At 42.0% G+C, this 26819-nt stretch overlaps 2 protein-coding genes across 2 annotated transcripts; one reads left to right on the top strand and one right to left on the bottom strand.

Moving 5' to 3' along the window:
- The first annotated feature begins 5219 nt into the window (after positions 1–5219).
- VSTM5 (V-set and transmembrane domain containing 5) lies at positions 5220–18613 on the top strand. The gene is made up of 6 exons (XM_027895417.1): positions 5220–5336; positions 8406–8735; positions 8835–8972; positions 10546–10670; positions 11847–11955; positions 18513–18613. Exons 1-4 carry the CDS (start codon positions 5252–5254, stop codon positions 10587–10589), a joined length of 597 nt encoding a protein of 198 aa, XP_027751218.1. The 5' UTR covers positions 5220–5251; the 3' UTR covers positions 10590–10670; positions 11847–11955; positions 18513–18613.
- MED17 (mediator complex subunit 17) lies at positions 14210–26612 on the bottom strand. The gene is made up of 12 exons (XM_027895415.1): positions 26366–26612; positions 25877–26043; positions 25269–25488; positions 23787–23923; positions 23604–23688; positions 22370–22522; positions 21408–21538; positions 20233–20417; positions 19627–19764; positions 18548–18665; positions 17157–17316; positions 14210–15589 (listed from the first exon to the last, which is right to left on the bottom strand). Exons 1-12 carry the CDS (start codon positions 26595–26597, stop codon positions 15384–15386), a joined length of 1932 nt encoding a protein of 643 aa, XP_027751216.1. The 5' UTR covers positions 26598–26612; the 3' UTR covers positions 14210–15383.
- Positions 26613–26819: the final 207 nt, after the last annotated feature.

Below are 26819 nucleotides of genomic sequence, written 5' to 3'. Positions count from 1 at the left end.
AATGAATTGGAGAGGTGTTCATGTGATCCACATAAAAAGTGGGGTTGAGACTAAAGTGTGAATATTTAAATTATAGTCAATTTCAACTATACCAGCTTAATCAGGTTTAATTATTGCTTTGCTTAATTATTGCTCACACCTAATTTTATTTAATTTCTCATTCCATGTGTACATATCACTACTCCTGCATCTTAGGAAGTGAGCAAATGAGGATGAAGAAGGCCAAGGCATAGCTAGAATTGTAGTGATAGGAAAAGGGGTAATGGCTTTAATCTGAAGGACAGTTGATTTAGATTAGATATAAGGAAGGAATTTTTTCAGTGAGGGTAGTGAAACACTGGAACAGGTTGCTCAGAGAGATGGGATAAAGACCTCCTCAGAGACTCAAGACAGTGAGGATTTATTTCCTCTGTTTTAGCATAAACTTTCTAGAAAAAAAAAAAAAGTAATTTTGTGCTTTGGTTTCCCATTGAAAGAACATGGGGATATTACACTCTCTATAAATACAGAAGGAGGAGGATCTTGGAAGATCCTCAACAGTGCCTCATGGACGACTGTAATCACCCAGCTCAAAGGTGTGCTTTAAGTACCTCCAATTTGATAACAGCTGTTTCCAAATGTCTTCCTTCTATTAAGTATCTGTGCATTCTCAGATATGCATTTCTGTACCATCATTTGATTTTTTTCCCTCTGTTTTCCTAACCTGCAAACTCACAGACCAAATCCAAAAGGAGACTCAGGTAGTCCAGAGAGCTTAAAAAGTGGAGGAATGCTGACAGACCAGAACTGCCCATGGCCTCTCCTCTTACAGCTACTGATTGATTAGGGGTAAGAGAAGGGCTTTTTGTATTGTGCCTCTGCCAAAAAAATAAAAGGCAAGAAGAAACCACTGACATGCAAAGTGCAGATTTGGCCAGGTTCTACTTCAGATGAAAAAGCCTTTTTTTCATCTTACACAAGTGGAATTAATGTTTTTTATACACCAAGACTTCACGATGAACGCTTTTTTCACTTACAGAAGATCAGAATAAGCTAAGCCTGGACCACCAACTCCATGTGAAAGAGGATGTTACTCATTTTTAGACTACTCCTGTGCCTGGTGTACATTTCTGTTGCTGATTCAGAAGCCTGCAGCTCTTTCCTGCTCTCTGCCAGCTGTATGTCAGCTCACTGCATCAATCAAAAGCATCTCAAGTCAGTGGTGGGCAGCCTCTGGAGCCCCCTAACCCTGCAGATGCAATGTCCTGCAGTCCCTGCTAACATTTCTTTGCTCAGTTTTTTCCCATGGTTTCTTGCAGGATTAAATTACCTCTCAAGGGCTATTTCCTGTCTGTAATCTCTTTGGATTTTTAACTCTGGTGTTTTTTATATTTTCTTCAGCAAAAGACAAGGTCAAGCATTTTGTCAAGTTGAAAAAAGACATCAACATAAAAGGGTGAGGAAAAAAAAAAGTAAGCCCTCAGTATAAAGCACTTCAGACTACTCATGCAGCATATTAGAGAGCAAAAGGAGCTTTCTGGCTCCTATCTGGCTGTTGTTGCAATTGTTAATGTGGTTTTGTTCCATTATTAATGACACTAGAAAGAGAAATCAGTCCTTCCACATAAAGTTGAGAGACTGTCATCTGACATCTTCCAACAAGAAGGAAGGAAAAAAATGCTTAAAATAATGGAGATAAGCAAAGGGAAAGGGAAGGGAAAATTATAATACTGAGCATATAGCAATAAAATCTGCAGACATCTATAGCAGTGCTGGGATTGTGAGTCAAATCTCTTACAAGCCTTGTAAATCATTGCCAGAGCCTGCTAGTTTAAGACAACTTGGTAATAAACAAAGAAAAACTCATTTTTTAGTCTGTATTGTATTGCATGAAATGTCCATATTTCTTAGAACTGCTGTTTGACAAGCAGAGAAATGTAAAACCAGTAGAGCAGCACTAATGGATGAAACATCTATAACCTGGAGTGACATATCATTAGTCTCATCTGGATGTGGTTGAACAGGACTTTAACAAAAAGCTTTGTTAGGAAAACACATCGTGAATACGCTAAGGGAAGTAAAATCAGGAATAACACTCCAATCTGGTCTTCCTGTAAAGTTACCCTGAGTTATCTACCAAATAAGTAATCCTGCAGAAGAGTCAGGCAGGATGCATGACTTTGCTCTCACCTCACCAGCTCCATTGCTGAAGCCTTCAACTGATGCCCAAGCACCAAAGCACGCAACCTCCACACCAGCTTATCCACAGCATCCTCTTCAAATTCCATCCCAACAGCAGGATACTTGCTGAGGTCCATCCCCCATTGCATTTGGGGTGCTGAGAGGCAGGCAGAGGCTGGGGGAACTCAGAAGGGCCAAGCATCAAGGTTAAATTGGCTGCTAATCAGTAATACTGCTATCATTGGTACAAGAGGAAATGACCCCTCAGGTTGTGCCAGGGGAGGTCTAGAGTGGATATTAGTAAAAATTGCTTCTCTGAAAGGGTTGTCAAGCATTGGAATAGGCTGCCCAGGAAAATGGTGAAGTCACCATCTCTGGAAGTATTTAAAAAACTGTAGATGTGGTGTTTAGGGACGTATTTGGTTTAGTGGTGGACTTGGCAGTGCAGGGGTAACAATCAAACTTGATGAACTTAAAGATATCTTCCAACCTAAATGATTCTAATTCCTTGAAGCCAAGTAATTCTCTCTGTAGTCACTTGTTGATGGGGCTGCACACCAAGGTGAACATCCCCCCTGCCCTCCACTGCCCCACTTCCCTGCCACCCTGCCCAAAGCACTCACCCATTACCGCCGTTTCACACCCCGATGCATTTCTGTTTTAGAGAAACCTCATCTCTTTCAGAGGGAGTGTTTGCACCACAGAGGCAGGGAGCACTGTTTCCAATGGGCTGTCAGGGAGAAAGGAACCAGCCAGCTTTCAAATAAATATGGTTTATAATAGCTTGATTAAATGCTTTCTTAAACCTGGGTAATTTGTAATGTCACTATATTTCTTGATGTGAAGCTTATATTGAAAAAAACCAACCTCTAGATATTTTATAGTTTTCCCTTTAAAAAGAAGGAATCTAAAACTCTTTGCTGCTAATTATTGATGCTGAACACAAACATTAATTTCTTATCCCAGGACTGAACATTTGACCCATACTGCAGAGCCAAAATTCAGTATTTGAGAAGAGCTCCAGATGCAGATTTCAATTTCATGACTAACATCTGTCTCTTCAATAGGTTGGAATAAATTCATGCAACCAATGTAATGCATTTAAAATAGGTGAAGTTCAGTTCATTTTATATAAGCATCTGCCCCATATGTTGTGCTGCCAAAAGAGGTCACTGGGCCAAAAGCTCAAAAATATTTTAAATAAAGGTTGAAAGAAATCAAAAAGGAAAATAACATGAAGTCCCATCACCATGAGACCTTATTTAATGCTTTGGAGCACTTCCATAAAGTGATGGGATCAGGAAGAAGCTTTGCCAGTGGCAATCTCTCCCAGGGGAAGGGCTACACACTTTTTTATGTAATTTCATCTTCATCAGCGACACCTGGGCACGATGTTGGCCTGATGAAACAGATGGGATTTGGCAAAGCACAGGAGCAGCTCAGACAGGTCACAGAAGCTTCTTCAAACGCTTCTTGGGCTCTGGTGAGCTTGGTGCTGTGACTACTTCCTTGGAAAGCCTATTCCAGAACCCAACCAGTCTCTGGGTGAAGAACCTTTTCTTAATATCCAAACTAAACCTCTCCTGACACACCTTCAAGCCATTTCCTCGGGTCCTGTTACTGGTCACCACAGAGAAGAGATCAGTGCCTGCCCTTCTTCACCCCCTCATGAGGAAGCTGTAGACTGCAATGAGGTCTCCCCTCAGTCTCCTCTTCTCCGGGATGAACAGACGAAATGTCCTCAGCCACTCCTCATATGGCTTCCCCTCAAGACCCTTCACCATCTTCGCTGCCCTCCTTTGGACGCTGTCCAATAGCTTAATATCTTTCTTATACTGTGACCAAAACTGCACACAATATTCAAGGTGAGGCTGCACTAGTGCAGAGCAGAGAGGGACAATTTCTTCCTTCAGCTGGCTGGTGAATGCTTTGCTTGACGTAAGATGGGGTGGAAGGTAAGCAATTCATAGCCTGCCTCTGCAGATTAAGTGCAAATGCCCGTTCATGCAACCCCAGCACCATGGCAGGCTGAAAAACGTATGTGAGATTATATATTTGGGCAGTGTATCGTTGCTGGCCTCTCTCCCCCAATCCCTTAAGCTCACTCTCATTGCTGAAGCTTCAAAGGAGACACCAAAATTTGGGGAAGTTATAGATTTTATTGCATCTGAGAAGTCCTCTAAGGTGTGCAAGAAGGAAGCTGTAATGACATAGGGAGGTGTAATGACATTAGGAGAGGGAAATGCAAGGAAGAGGAGGATGGACGATCTGCAAAAGGGCCGTTCTGGTGTGTAACTCTTTCCCTGGTCAGAGGAGCAGTTCTCCTGGGGATGTTTATGGCTTCTGGCAGCCACATATAAGGCTACCTCTGAACGAGGATGAATTTCAGGGTTGGGACACTCTCATGTTTTCTAACCATGTTTCCCACTAACACTGTCCTGTGCTTTCCTGGAAGAAGGACAAGGGTTTCTGGGAATCTCCACTGGACGACAATGGGAGGGAGAGAGGAGCACCCTGCTCATGTGCTGGGTACGACAGGATGGGAACGAGTCTTATTTTCCAGCGTGGTCATCAGAGATGACCCCTGGAGACAGAGATGCTGATACCCAGTCCCATCGTCTTCCCTGCAGCATCACCAGAGTCTTCGGGGCAATAAAGTTAGTTTTAACACCCCGAAGAGAAATTTCCCTCGCAGTCATACCTAAAAACAGCCTCCTCGGCCGGGTGTCCCGACCGCGGGCTCGGCTCCCGGCTCCCGGCTCCAGCGGGCAGCGTCAGGGCCGGGCAGGGCTGCGCGGTTCCGCGGCCGCCCATCTCATTTCCCGGCTGGGCGACGGCCGGGCAGTGCCTTCCCTTCCGCAGCCAATTGCATCTCCAGCGCGGATCGGAGGATCGCGGGGTGTGAGGCGGGGGAGCGCCCTGGGGCCGGTGCGGGGGGGAGCTGGGAGCAGCCCCGGAGCCGCGGCCGGAGCGGGAGGAAGAAGAGGGAGAGAAGCGAAGGAGAGGCCTGGGGCAGGCAACCCCCGGGGGCGGGCCGCGCCGGCCGGACCAAGCACTTAAATGCAACCCCTGGGGCATCGGCTTCTCGCTGATGAGACCGCTGCAGGGCTGCCGGGGACAGGGCGTCGTCGTGGGGACCGTCACCCTCTGCTTGGCCGCCGGGTGGGCTCTGCAGAGTAAGTGTCCGACTCCGTCCCTGTCTATCCCCGCACCCTTCCTCCCCCAGCCCTTTCCTCCTCCTCGCCGCGATACCCCAGCCCAGCCCCAGCACCCGGCACCTGTTCGGGGCGGTGCGGAGCGCCCGCCGCCCCCCGCCCACGGCCAGCGCCCTTCCCGGCCCGGCCGTGCCCGGGGCGCCCGGGAGCTCCCGGGGACAGGGCATACAGGGGCTCAGGCAGGCATCGCTACTCTCTGCGGGCTGTACATGGTCTGGGGAGGCTTGTCCCCGCTCCTGCTGCTCGGAGGGAGCTGGGGAGCCGAGCGGGGCCGGCCCGCGGGGGCGGCCGCCCGGGCAGGAGCCGCGGCCGCGGGGGGGACGCGCCTCCCGCCCTCTCCCGGCAGGGACGGCCCCGGCAGCCGCCCCTCGACCCCTGCCTTTCCAGCAACCGATGGGACAAGGCATTGAGGGGAAATCAAGCCCGGTTGAGCAGTCCGAAAGGCGTCGGGTCATGCTAGGAAACGCGGCGGCGAAGAGAGAAGGTGGGTTCCAACCCAGCACCCCACAGTGGGTGAGTGGGGATGGGATAACACGCAGAGAACCGTCCTCGCTCTCCTAGCGAGGGCTGGAGGAGACTGCTGCCAACCCCACCCACCCCTGCGGACTAGGATGTCAATGCCATCAGAGTTTGGTTTCATCAAAGGTGATGCACAAACAGGGCACCAAAGGGTGAAGGAACTGTCCCAAGGGTTTCAGAGCTCTGTTTTAGAGCTGTACCCCCACTTTAGAGCTCCTGCATGGAGCCCCCTCAGTGGGGGGGCTCCTTCAGGAGCCCCCTCAGCCCCTTTCCCATCCACTCCCCAGCATGCTGCAGACTCAGGTGCACTGCTATGGCCAGGTCTGGTACACAGAACCACACTTCCCACTTTGACACTCAGCCAGGCAAATACTTTGGAGCAGAGCAGCGCACCAGGATCGCACACTCACTGTGCTCTGAGCAGTACCGGTGCCCTCTCTCCTGGGTGCATGTTTTAGTGGGCAGGAAGGGTCTGGTTTTGCAAGCAGCAGAGCAGAGCGGCCTGCAAAGGGCCCTGCAGGTGGGTGTGATGTTTGCTCTCCAGCCTGGTGCAGCTCTGCTGGGATTAGACCGGTTCAGGTGATCTAGGCACACTGCCTATTAAAAATATTTTTGAATGGTTAGATATGCACTGCCTTTTGTAGCTTTGCATGCTTGATATGGACAGAACAAGTTTGCAAATAATTCAATGGAAAGATTTTTAATTTTTACATTTACCTTGCAATCATGTATTCAAAACAAAGCCATGTCTCTATCAAAACATAAAAGAGTCACTGAGGGCAGACACTCAGTCAGAAACAGACACTCTGGTCAGAAACAGTGGGAAAGGCCTTTAAATAGACACATGGAGCAGAAAACAATTGGAACAATTTGCAGCGATTACCAGAGGTTCCCGGCTGTTCTGTGTCTGTAGCTGGCACAAACCCTGTTTTCACAGCTCTGGTTAGTCTCTCCGGCGCACAGGCTGAACAGCAGACCACAGCTCAGCTGAGGATGCACTGAGCTACCCGGAAGGTGTGATGTTCCTGCAGGGGGACTGGGTAGTGTGATCATGACAAAGCCCATGAAGGGAGAATCCCGGAAGTGTTATCTTGAAAAAAGCCTAGATCTTATCTGGTCCCATAGGTTAGGGCCTGGGAATCCAACTGGCTTCTCGAGTTTCCTTTTCTTACCTTGACCAGAAGAGTTAGTGAATTTTGCTACATACCCAAAATACAGTGAAATCAGCTTGTAATTCATTTACCCATGTCTTCCATTTCTGGTTGCTCATGGAGGGTTCTTAATTTAAGATTTTTAAAAATAATTTCTTTCCCTTGGAGAATTTTTTTTCTTTGCCTTTTTTAATCATTCTTATCTCTGAGGATTCTGCAGAACCTCCAGGGTCATCCCCAGGGGTCCTGCTTTACACTCCTGCAGTGCACCTGAGGGTCTCATTCTCACTCCTCACTGGGTTACAGACTTTTGCAAGTCAGCATTACTTTTTCATTCTGCTCTTGCAGTGGGGCTGTTCCCACTGCAAGAGTGGGTGAGCTGCTCCAAGCCAAACCAGGAAAAGGCATTCAGCCTTACTCTGTGCTTTATCTGCCTTTTGTCTGCTTTGATTTTTGTGGGGAGATAACAGGATTTCAGCCTCTAGCCAAGTGTCTCAAACATGCCACTAATAAAAAGAAAAAAATGTATGCCAATTGAAACTCAGATATTGGTGTTCATCCAAGTTTTCATGCAGAAACACCCACATGCAAGCAGAAATTATTGCTGTTACACATTAAACTAAGTGGTCTGTTCAGTTTCACAATTATGATCAGCTCTGTAATCACATCAGGAGGAACTAGATGAGAATTAAATATTCCTTTACGTGCATTTTTGCCCGGACATCATCAGGAACATGAAGTCCCTGGCTTTTCATGAAACTGTGTACGTTTGATTACATGCAGTTTATCTGTGCTGGTATATAACTGGCTGCCTGTAAGAAGCTTATGTCTCATATGTCGATTACACATCCCGAAAACAAGACCAAGTCCTTACTAAGTCTTCACATACTTATGCCTGCTGCAGTTCTTGCTTTTGGGGGATGGCAATTAATTAATATAATAGGTTACCTTGGACATGGTGATTAAACTTTCCATCTAAATGCAGGATTTTAAAAGAAAGCCAGTTACCGATGAACACAAAAGTGTTGCTCAGCTTTCAGAAAATGTTATGCTCCCTTATCCAAAAAGACCCTTCCAAAGTTCCTTTTGATTTGGGTATCCACACATTTAAACACACACAATTACTCATCCTCTATGGTAGAAACATTTTTGCTATCACCGATTGCAAATGTGTGTTTAATCTTTAAGGATGTGTATTACTTTTACGGACAGCAGAAAGAGATACTGCGAAGCATAATCTATCCTCTCTTAAAACAGACCACTGAGATAGGTAGGATGAATCACACCCAGAGGTCCCAACCTGCCCTGGATGCTTGGTGCAGCATCACCTCCACACTCATCACCCTCCTTTGTTTTTCAGCTCCCGAAGGAGTATCGTTAGTTGTCCCACAACCCAACATCAACGCAACAGTGGCACAAAACATCCTGCTCTCAGTTGAATACTCTTGCAGAGGCGTCGCCACCATTGAGTGGAAGCATGTGTCAAGTTGGGGCACCACCAGCATTGTTGAGTGGAAAAGTGGGGATTTTGTCAACATATCCACAGTCTACAAAGACAGAGTGACTACTTTTGAAAATGGCTCTATACAGCTTCTCAACGTGGGCATGCGAGATGCCGGTTACTATTTTGTCACTGTAACAGAGGAGTATGGAACCAACGCCTACGGCACCATCATAGTCAATGTTTATGGTACAAACTAGACGGGACTCCTTGGCTTTACCCTGTGCTTAAATACTAATCTGTTTGTAATCAATTTTATAATATTATTTTTTTCCATTCTCCCTACAGAAATTATCTATGAAGACTTACATTTTGTAGCAGTTCTCTTTGCCTTTCTCGCTGCAGTATCGGCCATTCTGATCTGCTGCATGTGGCTGTGTAATAAATCTCTGCATCTGTTTCAGAAGAAGACACACAAACTCACAGGTACCTCTCTAAAAATGCAGTCGAAGTATAGGGGTTTCAAGTCTGAAGTTTGAGCCTAAAATTTGTGCCATAAGGGTGCTAAACAGAGATACTGAGAAACAAGACTGAAGGGCTCAAAATCAATTATCCTGTTCTCTTTACTAGCTGAGGCAACTGAATAACAGGTGTTTAGCTGCAGAACAAGCCACAGGACATCTACTTCATACACTTCACATCAGAAATAATAAAACACTTCCCAACATTGCTGATTGCAAAAGCTGGGGAGAAAAGGCAAAAGTTGCAATAACCCCCCTATCAGGGGGCAGGAGACAAAGTCAAGAGCATCAGCAGTTTTTCAGAGTTCACACTAGAAGAGTACATCCTAGGGGAAAATAATCAAACAGCCCTTGGGAGCGGCCCTCACCTCAGTTCATGAAGGACTGCACCTCTCCCTCTCCTCTCAAACTCCCCCTTCATCTGTCCTCACCTTTGATCCAGTTGCAGACTGCAACAAACACTGACTAATATCAAAACCAGACTCCTGACACACACTGAAGCCAACAGTCATGAAAAGCAGGTCAAGGGAACATGAGGGCCGCACTGAGGGAAACATTCATATATTAGAGAAGAAACTTCCAAGCCACAGCCAGGGATATTTGGCCTAGGCAGCAGGACAAGGTGCCACGCTATGGACCTGGGCCCGAGCTCTTTAGGTACATCCTTGGAATGGGAGGTTTCTTTTACCATTTCAAAACATTTCAGATGTTTACCTCCATACTTTGTAAGTGCAGATCCACTAGTGGTTTCTTGCCCTGTAAGTCATAGGTCTGTATTTCTTCTATAATGAGTGCTGCTTAAGCTTTTACATTGCAACAAGCAGCACAGCTATCAGGATATTACTAGACCAACACAGATACTCAAGCATCCTAAGCCTCATGGCCCAGACTTTGTGTAAACTCTGCAAAACCTGATAAAAGAAGAAAATAATTTGGCTTGAGCTGCTTATTCCTTTCTGTCGCTCACATACAGCTCTTAAGGGCTTGCTGCTGTTTTCATGGTACACACACCATTCACAAGGTTCTGTAGCTACTGAAAGTTTTCCTATCATGCCAGGAAATACTGGCTTTTGTTGGGATAAAGCCTCTTCCTCCAGTTAAAGCTAATCTTCCTACGGAGCTGAACTGAATACAGTTATTTGGCAGAGTTCAGGAAAACCACAGTTCCAGAAACTGCGTCGTCTCCCAGAACACAGTCCAAAGCAAGGACCTAGCTTCTGCCCCAATTCCACCTTAGAGGAGCCCTCCTTTCAGAAATTATGAAGAGAGGTGTAAGGATGAGCCCTATGGACTTAGGTTTTCATAGTGCCTTTAGCCTTGTACTGGAAGAAACTGGTGTCACTTTAAAGATTGTGAGGGCCTCTTTATGCAGTTAAATATTTTGAAAAGATGTGTTTAAAACCTAACTGTAGATGAGCAGGCTTGAGCTAATATTAAAAATTTCAAAATATCTCAGCTATTAGCACTGCACATATAATTTCGGAACATTGGCCTTCCAATCCATTTGCCAATCAATAACAATATGGTTTTATTTACAGCAAGTACAACGGAAGAGATTGAATTGGAAACCATTGAGTGTTAGCCAAGGACTGTATCATAGCAAAAATAACAATTCTACCTCAGGAGAAAATATTGACCAAGAAAGCAGGAACAAACCTAGAAGGTAAAATGTTTGTGACTACTGCAGAAACATCCTGACTTGCAAACTAATCAAATCAGCAGTGTCTGATGGAGTTGTTTTGACCTGTTAAGTTTTTTCAGTTCTGCTAGTCAAGGTCACAGTAAAAAAGAGAATGCTTTCATGCGAGCACGAACACATTTTTGTGGCTTACTAATAAAATCTACAGCCTCTACCACTCTTGAAAACAACCAGCCAACCAAGCAACCAAGCCTCTAAGACCAACCATAAAGGAAATTATCATGGTCTTGAAGGACACCTGTATTTTGGATACAGCAAGTTCTCCTATTAAGACAGAGTGGTTATTAGCATTCTTCAACATAATAAATTTAATATCTAATTACAGTATTACATTAAAAATTAATTGCAAGCATTGAATCCGGTTTATTGCACCAATGCTGCTACTTTCGGGTGTAAGGAACTTCCTGAAGCTCTGAAGACAAACTGTAATTTTTCATGAGACAAAACTGACTTTGAAAGAATGCCGAGCTGGTCAAAGTTCTCCCACTTATGTTTGCAGTTGTTTACACTGCCCCGGGATGGATATTAACACACATTTTATGACATTACTAGAGCAGGTGGTTATACAAGGAAGCCTGTGCAGGCACTAAAGAGGACACTGTCTACAAAGATATGAGGGCTCAAAAAATACTGATACACCGCACCAGTGGGGTGGCAAAGTACTACACAGTTTTGTTGAGAAAGATGTCCAGTCCTTTGCTAGCTTAGCCCGGTGACAAACAGTCTGAGAAGAAAAGTTAAAACAGCATTACTTTGAAATTTAGTATTTTCAAATACAGTTCTGAAATTGCTTCTGTTGAGAAGCCACCTTTGCTTTCCCTATGTTCAAAGAAAACATGAAGTGATCCAGCTAATGCTTTCTTGAATCTGCATATTGCACTTAATGCAATCCTCCACCTGCAGATCTGTTGGGTGGAATAACATTTGTGTTTGTCAGCGAGAAAGCAGTAAACTGACCGAGCTTCAAATTATTTTGTTTTGCTTTTGTAATGAGAATTTTGCAGTGTGAAATAAACTTTGAAAATGTAAGAGACTATGGACTAGTCTGTGCCTGTAGACTGCCACGCGGCTGTTTGAGTCAAACTGCTGCTACTAGCTCTCTCACACTTTGTCTCACTTGTTTGCAAAAACCTTTTACAGGACAGACTGACAGAGCTTCCCCTCTGGTCAGGAACTGGGATGACCAGGTGCAGAGGTTCCATTTGGAAAAACTCTCAGAGAATTTCTCACCAAGTGCAAAACAATGCAGGTAGGTGTCTAACAAGCTTTTTCTCCAAAGCACCCTGTACACAATACCTTTAAGTCATACTCAGATTGAACTGGCCATTTGTAGTATGAGGGCCTCTCTACCGCTCATAAATTCAGGTACTAGATTCAGCTGTCTGTTCCTTCCTGCATTTAGGAGAACAGGTCAAAAAAGGGAAGAAATAAAATTTTAAAAATCTCAGATACAGCACAGATGACTGTTTGTTCTAATTTTCTGTTTTAAATGTGTATTATCAGTCTAACGTATCTTTGAAAGAACTAAGCTTCGGCAACATAGAAACTCTTAAGTGCATCTGTTTCAATCACAAGCCTGAAGTACTCAGTGAAGTGTAATTGTAGCATATGGAAAACATTATTGGGGTTTTTTTCTGTTTATCTATTCCATAATTTTTTATTCCCTAAATCTTAGAATTTGAATGTGAAGTTATTAGGTTGAACTGAAATATGTAGCAGGTGCTCTGCCAGACTTATTTAGAAGGTACAAAAAGCGCAGCTTACACTTAACACATAATTATCTGCTAACATTGCCCTGAACACTGCAATTGCCAAAGGAAGTAAGGAAACACATCCAGACATGAATGACCATTCAAGTGCATTGCTGTATAGAGATCACACACACCTGTAAACTACAATATTTGAAAGCTTGGATGAAAGTAGGAAATGACCACTTAATATTCTTCAGTTTAAGATGTACTACAACAGCAGTAACAAGTTTCCAGCTAGAACAGTTGTTCTACCTCTCTCAGCTTGGCCGAAGTCACTGCAACTTCAGGCACCTATTTCTGGCTGTTGACCGTGGTGCCAACCTCACTTTTAGGCAGTAATATCTCAGATGAACAAGAGCGACTCAACATTGACTGATGACATCCAGTACAGTTAACCCATGTACAGCTTCCCTTATAGACAATTCCTCACCCACAAATTTTACCCAGACTTTATCATTCTTACTCTACACAGGTAGCATCTTTTATAAAATATCAACATTTTTCTGAAAATTATGTTTGCTAATATGCATTATTAATGTCAGTAATATTTTATGTATTAAGCTGTCTGTAGCAGTTTCTTGCTACCCTGGAGCATCTAAAGCCTTATGGCAAGTTGCTACAGTGGAAGTTCAGAAACTAATAGCTATTTTTACTCCACTTGTAAATTCCCTGCAGAACAGCAGCAAATTTAATATTTAGAGCATTCAAGATGATCAAAGGGGTTAAGGCATTTTACTTTTAAACTAATTAGAGAGATGTCCAAGTTCACAAGATGGCTTTGGCCATCAGTTGTAGAGATCCTAATCATTCCCTGTCTTCATCTCATCTTCAAAGATGCACTACCAAGTTTCAAGACTGTCCCTCTATTAGAAGCCTAATCAGTCTGTTTTCCATTAAAATTAGGAATCCCTGTGTATTCAACACTAAAATACAGACTCTCCAGGTCTCTAAGAATTCTTTTGTTGTTGTTATTATTTTTTTTTTTTCAGCTAGACATGGAAGTCTTGACAAATGTTTTCACTGCTAACATGCAGTGCTTGCACTTCCACATTAGATGTCCTCTTGCATCCATTATTTCCTTTCAGGAGACAAGTCCCGCAACCGTGAGATTCTAATAGCTGATCTAATAGTGATCTGATTACATGGTAATGAAGAACTTACTTAATGAAAAGGCTATCACTACATGCAGACCTGTAATTTAGGTTAAGAACAATGAAGTGTAAAGACATGTTCAAGTTTCATAGACTGATCTTCTTATTATTAGTAAGGGAAGATTTGTTGTGTTGGCAGGAGTCAAAACAGCCTCATACAGTCAGATGCATTAGGCTGTTGGCTGAACTGTTCACCAAGGAAAAAAACCCCTCCCTGCCTGCAGTGGTACAGCGTCTATTAGCCCAGCAATACAGGACCTGACATCATGGGTGTTAAATAAGATTCACCCATTTTTCAAGAAGCTCAGGAGACTATTTTCAAGTAGATTTTTCATTTTCATCAGTTGTCTTGGGCGACTCATCAGAACCTGAAAGGAAACCCCTTTCTCTCTCATAGATTAGCTACTTAGAAGCAAGTACATCCAGAACCTGAAACAAGATGCTCCATGCTGGCAAACATCAACAGAACTACAAGAGCTGCTTTGGATACATACTGAGCAGCAGCTTGCCACAAGCAGTTGCTTAATATGTATTTCCCAAAATTATTCTTTATGACTTGAGAATACAACAAAACAACAACCGTCATCATAAAAGTATGATGTTCAATTCAAACATGTTTATGTGCAAGAACTTCTCATATATATATATATATATATACATACAAACACACCTCATAACACAACGTGGACATGAATGTCAACCAGTTCATACAGACAGGTTTCAAAAAGACCTTCAGCAATTAAGTACCAAAGAAAATAAAAGCTTTGTTAAACACCTTACTAGAAGCTTCAAGAAGGCTACAGTTACCAAACCATAACCATCAAAACCATGACTTTATTTTGAAAGACCTCAAAAGAGCCGATATTCGGGAGGATATTATTGTTTCCCTGGATGATAATCGTTGAGAGTGCAGGATAAAAACCCAGAAGCACAAGTGTGGAGATCCAAGGTTTACTGCATGAGAGTTACCGCCTTCTACCCAGACATTAATTTACACAAGTCACTCACAAACTCAAATTGTCAGAATTTTGCAAGCAGAGTAAGACCTTTCCTCTATATTCTTGCAAAAAACAGAGACAGAAAACACAAGCTGTCACTTTGTAACACTCTCAAGTTAAACAAACTGCCAAGTAAATATATTTCTCAAAAATAAACAGGTCACCCAGAATCCTCATCAATGTACAAACACAATCCAACTCAAGAATGTCACGCAGTGAAGACCTTCCTTAATTCTCAAGTTTTGTTTAGCTTCAGTTCTTGACATGGGAGCTCTGCTTCTACTGTTGTCCCAATTCTCATCAAACAAGGCCGTTAGCATCCACAGGGATAGCCAGGTCCTGTGGTATAAATCACTAAAAGGCTGAGAGCCCAATTTAGTTCTAATATTTCTAATATTTCAGAAATACTTGCCAAGATCTATTGAAAAAAGTAAGGGCATGAGAGGAAAGGGAATGATGCAAGCAGACACCTTTCATGTAGTAAAAGGAATACTGAATTTAATTTTATAAAACAAAAAATACGTTACTCAGCTATGTTACTCTGGACAGAGCAATCTGCAAAGATACAGCTGAGAGGAACTTTAAAAAAAAATTATATCTATTTTATATGCCATTGAAAAAAGTTTTATTACAAACTCCACAATAGACATATCTGTACAGGAAATAAATTTGGTTTTGCTTTCTTGTATTGGCCCATAGCTTCCATTTCCCTTTGCTGCAGGGGTAGTGATTGTTGCACAGAGACTACGCAAAACCCCCACAGAGGCCGACGCCTCATTAGCAGGGAGTTAGGGCAGCCATGAGCAGTTCCATTTTATACACAAAGTTACGCCCTTCCATTTTATTCCACTGAACTTCCTTGAATGGCCCTCGAAGATGATTCCACTTGCTGTCTTGCAGTACATCGCCTTTGGGGAGATCCTTGCACTGGCTCCGTGGGAACTGAACCATAACTTTGCTGCCACTTTCCGGGCCGTTACGTACTGCAATGAACAGAGATTTTAATGAACATTTTTACACTGTAGGAATTCCTCCAATTAAATATTCTTTCTTGTGTATACTATACATCACTCCTACTCAATTACAAGCATGCTGAAAGCAAACAAGGGAAATTATTTTTATTTTTTTTTAAAGCTTTTTCTTTTAATTTTCTCTCTCTCGTCTCCCAGTTCTCTATGATTTTGTTGCTTTAGCACAAACTGTTTAACTGGATCTAACTCTGGTTAGATCAAACCAGAGATACACTTGATAAAAATCCCACACATCCACCTTACAAACACATTTCTTTTTCCCTAATGATGCCAGGAAGGGCATCCTTGGATGTATTTCCCACTATTCTTTGAAAAATTTAATCAAAAATGTATTGTTTCTCATGCATTTATCTCAAATGGACAGGGACAAAGTCACTATCATAGTTGTTGCTTTTAATCTCAAAATGCTCCAAGACTGGTGGAAGGGTGGTGGTGTTTTGTTGGTTGGGTGCATTTCTGTATTTTGATTCTGGGTAGTGGTGTGTGTTGGCTTTTCAAGTAGCGGTGAGGGAGGCAACACTTAGCTTTCCCCTCATCTACCATGCCAGCCTCCTACAGATGACTGTCAGGCTGACTGAACATAGTTTCTCCTTCATAAATGCCAGTTACTCTCTGTCACCACCTTCTCTGGAATATGTTTGGAAACTTCTTCTGGGACTGGTTTTTCTCCCCTTACATTCCCAGTAACTGCAATGAGACTGATCAGACTGTAGTTCCCCACATTCCTTCTTGAATATAGGATGCGACATCTGCCTTCCCCCAGTCCTCAGGAATCCTTCCTGATCACCACGGCCTTTTAAAGATGATCAGGAGTGGCCTTACAAATGACATCAATCAGCTCCCTCAGCACTCATGGATATATCACACCTCGTCCCATCAACTTGTCAATGTCTAAATTATCTCCCAGATAACTGGTCATGCTTATAATCTCTTGCAGCTTCTATTCTGCTGTCATGAGTTGAGTCATGAGCTCCCTGTCCATATACACAGATTTTCTGTCACCTTCGCAAAACTTCCAGAACGTAGGCATGACCATTCTTGAGCCTGAAAGAAGTGATCCTGAAAGAAGTGATCCTTGAAAAAAATAAACAACCAGCTTTCTTGGACTCATTTCCATCCCACAGGATCACATCCCATAAGATTCTTCCACAAAGATCTGTGAAGAGACCAAACTCTCTTCTCCATAAGTCCAGAGTTGTGATCTTATTGTTTACCTTGTTCCCTTCCCTCAGGATCCTGATGGTTTCTGTAATCTCCTGTTTCTATGCTAATTGTAAGAAATATTTTCAAATTTGTGTAAAGTAAATCAAGTTTATATTAAGTGTATTCCTGGGCAAAGTATTGATTCTATTCAGATGTCAATTCACAAAAGAAATAGTCTCTACACTTGTACAGTATAGTATCAATTTATAGCAAAATGCTCCACAAAAAAAAAAATCTCAGAAAAAGATTTGTAAAGCCTGTAGATCTCACTTAAGAATTTTACAACTTTGCATGCATTTGCAATAGAAGACACTACCTGAAATGGCATAGTCTCCATTTGGTGATGCTACAGTTATTGCTGATGCATTGCCAATACTCTCCACTGGCCCCAGACCAACATGATTACTGAAACTCAGAACGTGCCATCCCATAACTTTTGCAAGCTGCTGAACTGCATGTACTTGGTGCTGTGACATCTGAAAGATAACAAGAGGTTCGCCTTCTGTTCAGTATTTGCACACCACAGAAAGAATTGCTTACTGGGTTTACCAAGCCTTTTTCTTCTATACAGTAGTCATTTATGAAAGTGACTTTGTACTTTAAGTTCTCTAGTTTAGAGGAACTTTATTTTTTACATGCATGCTGGTAGAGTTTTGTGTTATTTCAATTTAGACTAGTTCCTCTGCAGATAGAAGAGATCACTGTATCACACAATTAGATGAATTTTTCATAGTTATATGGGTTTATGCATTTTACTTAAGTATTGCTTTCAATTTACAAATATCTGTACTTAGGTCTCAAAAACTAATTCAAGGGATTCAAACAGGATTTTTAAACAGTCCTATCTGTGAATAAAAACAAGACTTCTGCTGTAAAATATGAAAAAATCTTTAAAGTATCAAGAGGAAAAATTCAGAAAAAAAAGTTGAGGTTCTCATATCCATGATTATCTCCATTAATTCTCAAGTGTAAGCACTGAGCTTTAACAGCTTAAGAGTTTAAATGCTACTGGTTTTCTGTATCATGACTTAACACCTGTAACAAGGAACTATCTAGCACTGTTCAGCAGTTCTCTGTGAACAAGTCTGACAACACTTGACCAAAAAGACATGCCCTCAGCAGAATCTGTTCCAACTTGTTTTGTGTCGTGGAGTTTTATATAACTGCAACAGGCCAACCACTGTTATTAAAGACCTGTATTTTGACTATATATGATGCATAGTAGGGAGATTGTTGCTTCTGAATAAAACCGGCAGCTTGTTCTAAGCAATTAAGTAAATACAGTTCATTCAAATATCAGCTGATTTAGTAATGGCTGATGCAAAGTGAGGACTAAGAGCAATGTTGAAATGACAGTAATTGTGGGCTCATTAAGAACTTGGTTACAGTAAGTTTCATATATAGGATACCTTAGTGCTTCTTATGACTCCCACTGACTTGTTTCTACCATAATGAGCAGTATAAAGAAATGTATTTTAAATGAGAGGGAAAAATCATTATTACTACTGACCGGAGTAAAAACTGGCATTATATTTTAGTAACAGTTGCTAAAGTCACTATACAAACGTAGTAAAAATTCAGTAATCCACCTTCCCATGTTCATTATCTTCATTTGAAGTTTTTTAATATTTCCTATATAGATGAAGGTGAGATTCTTCTGTTTTCCAAACAGTACAAGAAAAGGAAGAATAATGTGTATGAGTCTACCTGAGATAAAAGGAAATCCTGCAGTTCTTGCTCTTGATGGGACAATGTAATAACTCTTCCATCTCTGTGCACAACTCTGATTTGTTCAACTCCAATGTTCAGCTGTAGTTGAATGGATCTTTGAAGATAAGAGGCACATTTATTCAAAATGCACTACAACACCAAAGAAAACAGGAAACTAAGAACACAGAATCCTTCCCAGTCATTGACAAGAACTCTTAAGATGGATGGTGCAAAGCCTACAGAACGCGACAGCTACTCCAACCGTTTCAGTTTCATCACTCACCACAACAGCTCCCTCTATACTCCAGGGCACAATATTCTGTGGCGTGTTCCCAGACCTGGCCCACTGCTTGTTCAGGTCAAGGAAGCCTCACTGTTCCCTGCCTGCCACTGTTGCCCAAGTTTCCTTCCAGAGGTGCAGGGAAAATGGTGCGTTCTGCACTGCAGCCAAGACTTGGGTGGCATATGCATTCTGGAACCAAGACTGGCAATTGCAGCAGTGACAGCAGTTTGCCCCGCACCGTGGACACAGAGCACTGCTCCAAATGTAAAAAACCACTGTCAATGCATGAGTTAATTTACTGCTGGTCAGCATCCAAACATTTCTTTCTGGCACATGACATTACTTATTTTGATACCAATGTGCATAACTAATTGCATGAATTACCTGAGTTCCACATTTCAGTACCTCTACAAACAAGCTAGGACTGAGCACTGATTAGCTTTCCATTAGGAGCCTGGAAGTTTAGAATCCAGCATATCAAATGAAACTTTGTATTCAGTCATCTCTACCCACAGTAAATCCCTCCTTTAAACGGCCACTCTCATTTCTATTTTCTTCTTTGAAAGGAAACTGTGCTAATTAAATATGTAATACATTTCTTCATTAAAGTGCAAAGTGTGTGAAGAGTTTCCTTAGGGCGGCTGCTCACCCCACAACTCAAATAGACACACACAAATAATGGACTCCTACTTGTCTGTCTGAGGAGAATCTAAACCTTTAAAGCATAATTTGGATACATATTCTCTGCTGCATGCTTCTACCAGTAAAAAAAGACATGCATTCTCATACTTACTTGCAGATCTGCTCATATCCTTGAGAAGTTATTAGAACTTTAACACTGGATTCATAAACATCATTTATATTGGACCAGTGAGCCTGAATCTGAGGATCCTCAATACGACTCGCCAGGCTGTCAATGGTTCGAGCAGTTCTAGAAGATAAAGCCATATTCCACACACAGTGATCTAGACAGTTTGTGGGAACCATGGGGATCAAAGCTCTATTTCAACACCATTTTGGTGCTAATGAAGCCCACTTGTTTATTATGTACGTTTCTCATGCATTCAGCAACCATACTGAAGTGGTGTTACTCAGTTATCAGCTACTGCATTGCAAAGAATATGGAAAAAGATATTTTTTGCAGTTTAAGATAAGTAGGGACAATTATCAGCAGCTTATGTCACAGCAATCTCAAAAAAATCTGAATTTTTTTTTTACTAGCTGAGTGTTGCTTGCTCATATTTTATCATATATTATTGTTTCTTAGTACTTGCAAATAAAGACTATTTTAACTGTGAAGGAAACTGTCTAGTTTTAAGAACACTTTAAAAAGATCAATTGTATTCTACTTAATGGTACATTTTATTGTAACTTTAAACAAGAATAGCATGTGACCTACCTGCGTCTCAAAAAGATATGTTTTGCCTGTTTTATTATCTTTTCCAGAAGTCCTTCATTTGATTGTAGAGAACTGATATCATTTTTATCAAAAGCCTGAGGTCCTGCAAGTCGCATTCTCTTATGGCCAAAAGGTGCACTAGCTGGATGTGGCATTACTGTTGAGCTCAGGGTTTGCTTGTGGCACTGAAACAAACAACAGATGTTATAAAAGGAAGTGATCACATAATGTATAATATGCTGCTTCACATCAGTTTAAGTTTACATACTTTCAAAAAGTGCAACATTTTAACTTTAGAAACCTGGTAGCATTTTAAAGCCAACATTATATGTGTGTTTCAAACCTTATGGAAGGTGATTTTTTTTCTTTTTGAAAAGTGCTAGCTAACCAAAATTTGGAACCACGCCCCTAATACATCTCTGGAGACAGAAAGAATGGCCAAATAAAAATAAAGGAAACATTTTAGAGGAAAAAAATGAGGTACAAAAAGTTTTAGCAACCTCTCCAAAGTAAAGAAAGGAAATTCACAGCAGAGCTGGGCACTGAGCCAAAGCTCCATGAAACCTAAATCAGTGTTTAAAACACTGGACTATTCCACATGGCTGCATGACTTGCACAGCCATGCTCTAAGAGATGAACACTCACTGGAATATGGTTTCAACTCTGCTCAGACATGCAAAATTGCGCTCCTTTCCTGAACAGACGCAACCTCAACCTTCTACCCCAGGTCATTCTGCTAGATTATACGAGAATCTTAAACGCTGAAGCAGAGAAGTGGACCTTAAAAGAAGCAAAGCTATTACAATAATTGATTGTTCTTCCTTCATGGGGATACAGTCTGACTACCTGCTCCCTCACAGTGCTTGCCAAGCATGAATCAGACACAACGCAAATAGGGAGACTGATGAGCTCTACTGGAAAAGCTTTGCATGGCTATTCTGAAGTGAGCAGCCAGGCCTGAGGTTATGTAAGGAACTAGCATTCCATGAAAGCATGAACTGGAACTCCTGAACCACCCATGCCCATTGAAACCAAGCAATAGGTTGCCTTATACAAATGGATGGGAAGTGACTGGCCTCTAGTGGCACTCGGCTGTTACAACAGTGCCGCACACCAGGCAAAAGACTGAAAAGCCCAAAAATTGTTCAGCGTTTGACCATAAGTGCATTTATTACCTCTCTGATAAGTTGATGCAAATTATGTTCCAGAACATAGAGGTGATCCTCTGGATTCTGTTTTTCAGAAGCAGCCTTTTGTGACTTTTTATCATTGGAAGAGTGGCACAGAGAAATAGACAACTGCAAACCTGTACAAAAGACAGGAAGAAAAAAACAAAAGAGAGCACTGACAATTGTCAAGGTTGCTACTGAGAAGTACTTTTCTTCACGTTTTATAGCAGTAGTTTAGCAATGAGAATCCCCCATATCAGAGAAAAATCATAGAATGATGGTGGAGAGCATAGCACCAAAGACAAGTAAGACTTGCTACTCACTGAAGTGTTGACAGGCCAGCTATGAACTCACTAGGTGCATTTCACACTAATTTCTATTACTTGATCCCACACAAAAAGAAAACTCCTCAGGACCCCATTCCTTCCCCAAAGAAAAAATGATTTACCATCATGCACATTTTAAGCAATCCAGAAATATATTCTTCACATGCTACAATCAGTTGTGTACCCCCCTGGAAGAACAGAGGATTCAGCAGCTGACTCAGAGCCACCCTCATGCTGCTTAATTATCCTCACTGAAGAGCTTTAGCCTTTGTTCTTCTGAAGACCCATTAACCCAAGCCTTAAATTTCACTTGTGTGCAATCCAGGAGCAATGACCTATGCACAGCTCCAAACTGCCATGTGCACATGGCATTACAGTGGACAGTTTAAGTACTGCTGACAAAAAAACCCCATAACCGCAAAGGAAAACAGAGTAAATTAGACACTAAAACGCATCAGTTGAATTTTTCTGTAATTAGTAACCAAAATTCTAGCTCTGTGAAATTCTGTTTTTCAAAACCTCAGAAAACCAAGGAGTTTTTTTATTTTTTAAGAACAGAGCATTAAAAAAGGTCACATCAATCAGGAATTTCAGTTCATGTTTAAGCAAATAATTGCTAAGAAGTTTTGTACAGTTTCCTACCTGGGAAAGGCTGGGAGATTATCTGATTTTTCACAACAATATGAGGAATCTGTGATTTAATTTGAACAGCTTCTCGTGACAGCTGGGCAAAAATTTCTTTACACAAAAGAACATTCTGAGCAGTCTCCAACTTTGTCTGCCAGTGTGGAGAACCTGAAAAATACAAATCAATGTTTGCAAAAGGAAAGAGTAAAGAGGAAACACTTTTTTGTTCAGACATCAGTGTGCAGTAGCCAGGCACAAATGCTAATATAAAGCAGTCAGTACCTCATAGCCAAACTGAGTATTATCAGAACTTTATCTCAATTAAGTAAGCACTTTAAGGTAACACTAATGCATTTTCATTCAATTTAACATATATGTATGTTGCAAAGTGAAAGGCCCTTCTGGAACCACGTATTATGCTCCCAGGCCTTTTGTGAACTCTGCTTAGGAACCTCTGCTTCCTGAGTTGCAATACACTTTCAATGATACTTCCAGCTTTATTAAATTCACTCTACAATGAACTACCAAATAAAGTTCAGTTAGTGCATGTGTAGGATTTTCAGGATTTATAAGCCCAAAACTCTTGGGAGATCCTGGTGTAAGTACACAAGCTCTATAATGTACCCTGAATACCACACGAAACACTTCCATAGTACAGCACTCTGTCTATGTTCTGGACGGCGTGAGCATCTGTGTCACAGACCACTGTGAAATGAAATCCTGCCAGTTTATTTTTAACCCTGAAGAGTAAAGGATGAATTTTTAATCTCAATAGTTTACAACTTCAAATACCAGCACACATCAAATGAATCAATCTGCTCTCTGACAGGTGGGTTGTCGATAATTAACGCACAGAATGCCAGCACAGTTTCAGATCCAGATAAAACATACGAGCCACAGACAGCTGAGCTGAACTAATGGGATGTAACAGGCTGAAACATAACACCTTGGATTGATTTTGGTGATGTGCTCAAACTTTTAAAGACTAACAGAAGGTGCTCCAAAATACTTGAAATACAACCCTCTTACTTTTTGTTTCAGAACTGAATAAACACTTGAAAAACTGAAGGAGCATGCTTTGAAAGCATTGTGTTTTCAAAGTCCAAGCAGCACCCGAACAGAAAATTTCAGTTTAATTAAAGGTATTCTTGTTCACTCTTCTTCCAAGCTCTATGCTATGATTTTCAAACAAGCATCATATGCAAACCCATTTCTTGAGAACATGCTCATAAACAACATATAGCTATACCTGGTTTTGATTTTGGTAAGGGTCTTTTAAAGAGATTGACTGTTCCGAGGTCACCAATGTCTGGAGCTTGTTTCTGAATAGAAACCTAGGCAAGAGAGAACATTATTTGGTGTTTGTTCTGTTGCAAGCATACCCACACTGAAACAAAACTCACGCTACATTATTACAGCTTCTCTGACAAACCTTGATATACGCTGATCCCTCCAAATCACTTGGAATTTGGACATCTAAAGGACAGTAATCCTCAGGTATCTTTTTATCCAGGTCAATGTCAGTGTTCTTTATCACCTCAAATGTGCCATGATGAAGAAAAAGAGAGCCTGAGAAAAGAAGGGCAAAGACACACATAACTAAACATAAAGTACCTTCTGCAAATAAGAAAAACCTCGTTCCTCTATTTTGGAAGAATATGCATTCCCAAGTCTCCAAACCTCCAGAGGTGCACTTGACTCATATTTCTCAATGACTTTTTTAAAAAAACCCAGATAAATTAGAAAGCTCATTTCAGCACATCAGCATCTCAGTCCTCCAGTGTGAGAGATGCAATGTTTTACAGTAAATTAGCATGGAGTATTTAATAATTATGAGGGAAAACCAACTGTTTCAAAATGGTATCAAGAGATGCAAGGAAAGAGAAAAATGAAAAAAAAGGTACTGGGTTGAAACAAGACAAAAAGTAACTGTCTGAAGTTTTGCAAGCAGGTAGTTTAAGGTGCAACACCCTGACTGATTTAAAGGAATTCTGATGATGTTTGGCTATCAGCCTTGAAATTATACCGTGCTCTGATGTAAAAACAGCTGTATAGCTAGTCATTCAGGGACTGATAAAAGCAAATATCCAAATCTGTCATAGCTGCATCCCTTTTACATCCAGGGCACAGTTTCATTTAGTTTAGAATAAATAATCTAAAAAGAGTCATAACCTGGTGTATGGCTACAGCTTCTTCATGAACAGCCCTAAATTCATCCTTCCCCTCCTTCACTGATGACAACAGGAACCCAACGCACCCAGTTCTGACGCCTGCTTTGTACCTGTATCTTAAATTCCATGAGATTCTGTATTGTCACTCCACCATGGCCTTTAGAACCCCAGGCTGGTCACTCTCTCCTACTCTCTTATCCATGAAATAAGGCATATTCTCAGCATCATTTCTCTCAAGTGTAGGAATAATAGGTATAATAAATCTGTCTTTGATGATAACCTTTAGTCACACGGTTAAGTTTTAGTTAGTCTGAATTCTGAGGAGCAGGGAGTTAGACTTGATAATCTCTTCCAACTTGAGATATTCTATGATCTTCACTCAGATGAAAATGTAACACACTTCTCACCTTTTTTTAAATGTTTTACAGACCAAATGTTAGATAAAAGCCAAAGACTTACAAGGTCTCCCTGTCACCTGATCAACTACATTGTCAATGCAGAATTGTTTCCGTAAAGAAATCCTTCCTAAAATCCTACACAGAGAGCCTTTAAGAGTACTATCTAGGTTGAGGATAGCAATATATTTTTCCTGATAATAAAACAGAAGCTTTATAATCCTGTCTCAAAATTGTAATAAACTTATATTAAAATATTCTATTATTAGATATTCCACCTGTTTTTCCAGTTACAAAAAGCAAATTTCATAATATATCCATTCTGGTGAAAAAGACCCTACTGTTTACCTGCACTTCTGTAGCTCAGATCGCCAAGAATTTTGTCTCCCACTTTTCTCAGCTTCCAGTGTTGTCTCAGTCTCAGCAGTTCAGAGTTGAAGTCTCTTTGTCGCTTGTTTTCCTGGTTTTCTGCAACTGATTTGGACAATCTTTCTGCACCTTTCAATAGGATTTGAGCTGCTCCAGCTAATGACTTCTTTTTTGAAATCAACTGTAGAAACTGAGGATTCTGGTAACAACACCAAAAAAAATAAAGAGGCAGAAATACTTGCACCTTAATTCTCAAAAAATCATTCTTTGTTATTATTTATGGAAACTAACTGACAGCAATTGATAAGTTGTTATTGCTGGATGTCCACTAACTTATTTGGAATTATTTTCATGTCAGCATTATACAGTCACAGGTAGCATTTTGATTTACAACATCAGCAAAGAGGCCTCTGAAACTGGGCTCACCTCCCATTCCCAGCCTTACCTTGACCCACAAAGTACTGTCCTAGCACAAGGAAAGTTTTACTAAATCTTGTACACATCACACATGAAAAAAATCCACCGAAATAAAATCTTTAACATCAAGCTTAAGTGCAAACAAAGTGCATAACTTAGGTATAACATACCTGCTTTGGGGGAAGGGGATCCTGCACAACTGGATCTAGAGTCATGAACTTTTTATCCTTTACAATGCTAAGAACATCATACAACACACACATTTCAGTCAGGGCACTTCTTAAGTTGTTCCTCACTGAATCCCAAGGCCAGAGGGATGGCTGAAACTTTACCAACCCTAAAAATAAAACAAAGGAAGGGAAAACAAAGGACTTTAAAAAGATATGGTTTAAGACTCATTCTTAAATCACGGAGAGATCATAACGGCATGAAATATAACGACGTATCTGGAGCTATCCTTTCCCACTATAACCTGCAGGGACTCGGTCATGACTATCCTAACCTGATCCACAGCCAAGCGTGGCAATCCTAGGGAGAAGGCAGTCCAGGCCCAAGCACCTGCGGGACTGCAGGCCGGGCACCGCCACCCCTGGGCGGGCCTCCACCAGCTCCATCCCGGCGGGAGAGCCCGGGCCGTGGGCCCCGCCGCCCCTGCTCACCTTCTTCATCCTCCGCCTCGCCCGGCTCAGCCCAGGCGCGGCCCGCCGAGCCGGGCTCGTCCTCCTCGGAGCCGGAGCCCTGGCTGAAGTCGATGCGCTGAGCCAGGCGGGCCAAGTTCTGGGACATGGAAAGCGGCTGGAGGTAGGTTTCGCTGCCATCCAGCCCCACCTCCTGCACCTGCTTCTCGCACGCCGACTCGATGCTGATGCGCACGGCCGGCACCCCCGCCATCTTGGAGCGACCCCCGCCCGCAGCGGGAGCGGGGGGGCGGGGCCAGCGCCGGCAATTTCCGGATACGCTCGGGAAGGGGCGTGGCCAGCGTCGTGAGGGAACGGTGTGGAGCGTCACTGCTCTGAGCTGCTGCACCTTCTCTTTTTTGACCAGAAGTTGGTTTAACGACCTGTTCTACACATAATTTCACCACCTCTGGTTCCCCCTCGTTAGCTATGGACA

Source organism: Empidonax traillii, unplaced genomic scaffold, assembly GCF_003031625.1.
Source record: "Empidonax traillii isolate 1590-97213 ecotype Southwest subspecies unplaced genomic scaffold, ASM303162v1 scaffold460:size473327, whole genome shotgun sequence".
In the NCBI taxonomy this organism is placed as follows: domain Eukaryota; kingdom Metazoa; phylum Chordata; class Aves; order Passeriformes; family Tyrannidae; genus Empidonax; species Empidonax traillii.
This window is presented reverse-complemented; position numbering and strand designations above follow the sequence as displayed.

Coding starts and splice junctions, on each gene's coding strand:
- VSTM5 (XM_027895417.1), top strand. CDS start 5,252: ATGAGACCGCTGCAGGGCTGCCGGGGACAGGGCGTCGTCGTGGGGACC. Junction 5,337..8,405: donor CGCCGGGTGGGCTCTGCAGA/GTAAGTGTCCGA, acceptor TTTGTTTTTCAG/CTCCCGAAGGAGTATCGTTA. Junction 8,973..10,545: donor GAAGACACACAAACTCACAG/GTACCTCTCTAA, acceptor TTTTATTTACAG/CAAGTACAACGGAAGAGATT.
- MED17 (XM_027895415.1), bottom strand. CDS start 26,597: ATGGCGGGGGTGCCGGCCGTGCGCATCAGCATCGAGTCGGCGTGCGAG. Junction 23,924..25,268: donor TCTGAGCTACAGAAGTGCAG/GTAAACAGTAGG, acceptor TTCTTTTCTCAG/GCTCTCTTTTTCTTCATCAT. Junction 15,590..17,156: donor TGGAGACTATGCCATTTCAG/GTAGTGTCTTCT, acceptor TGTTCATTGCAG/TACGTAACGGCCCGGAAAGT.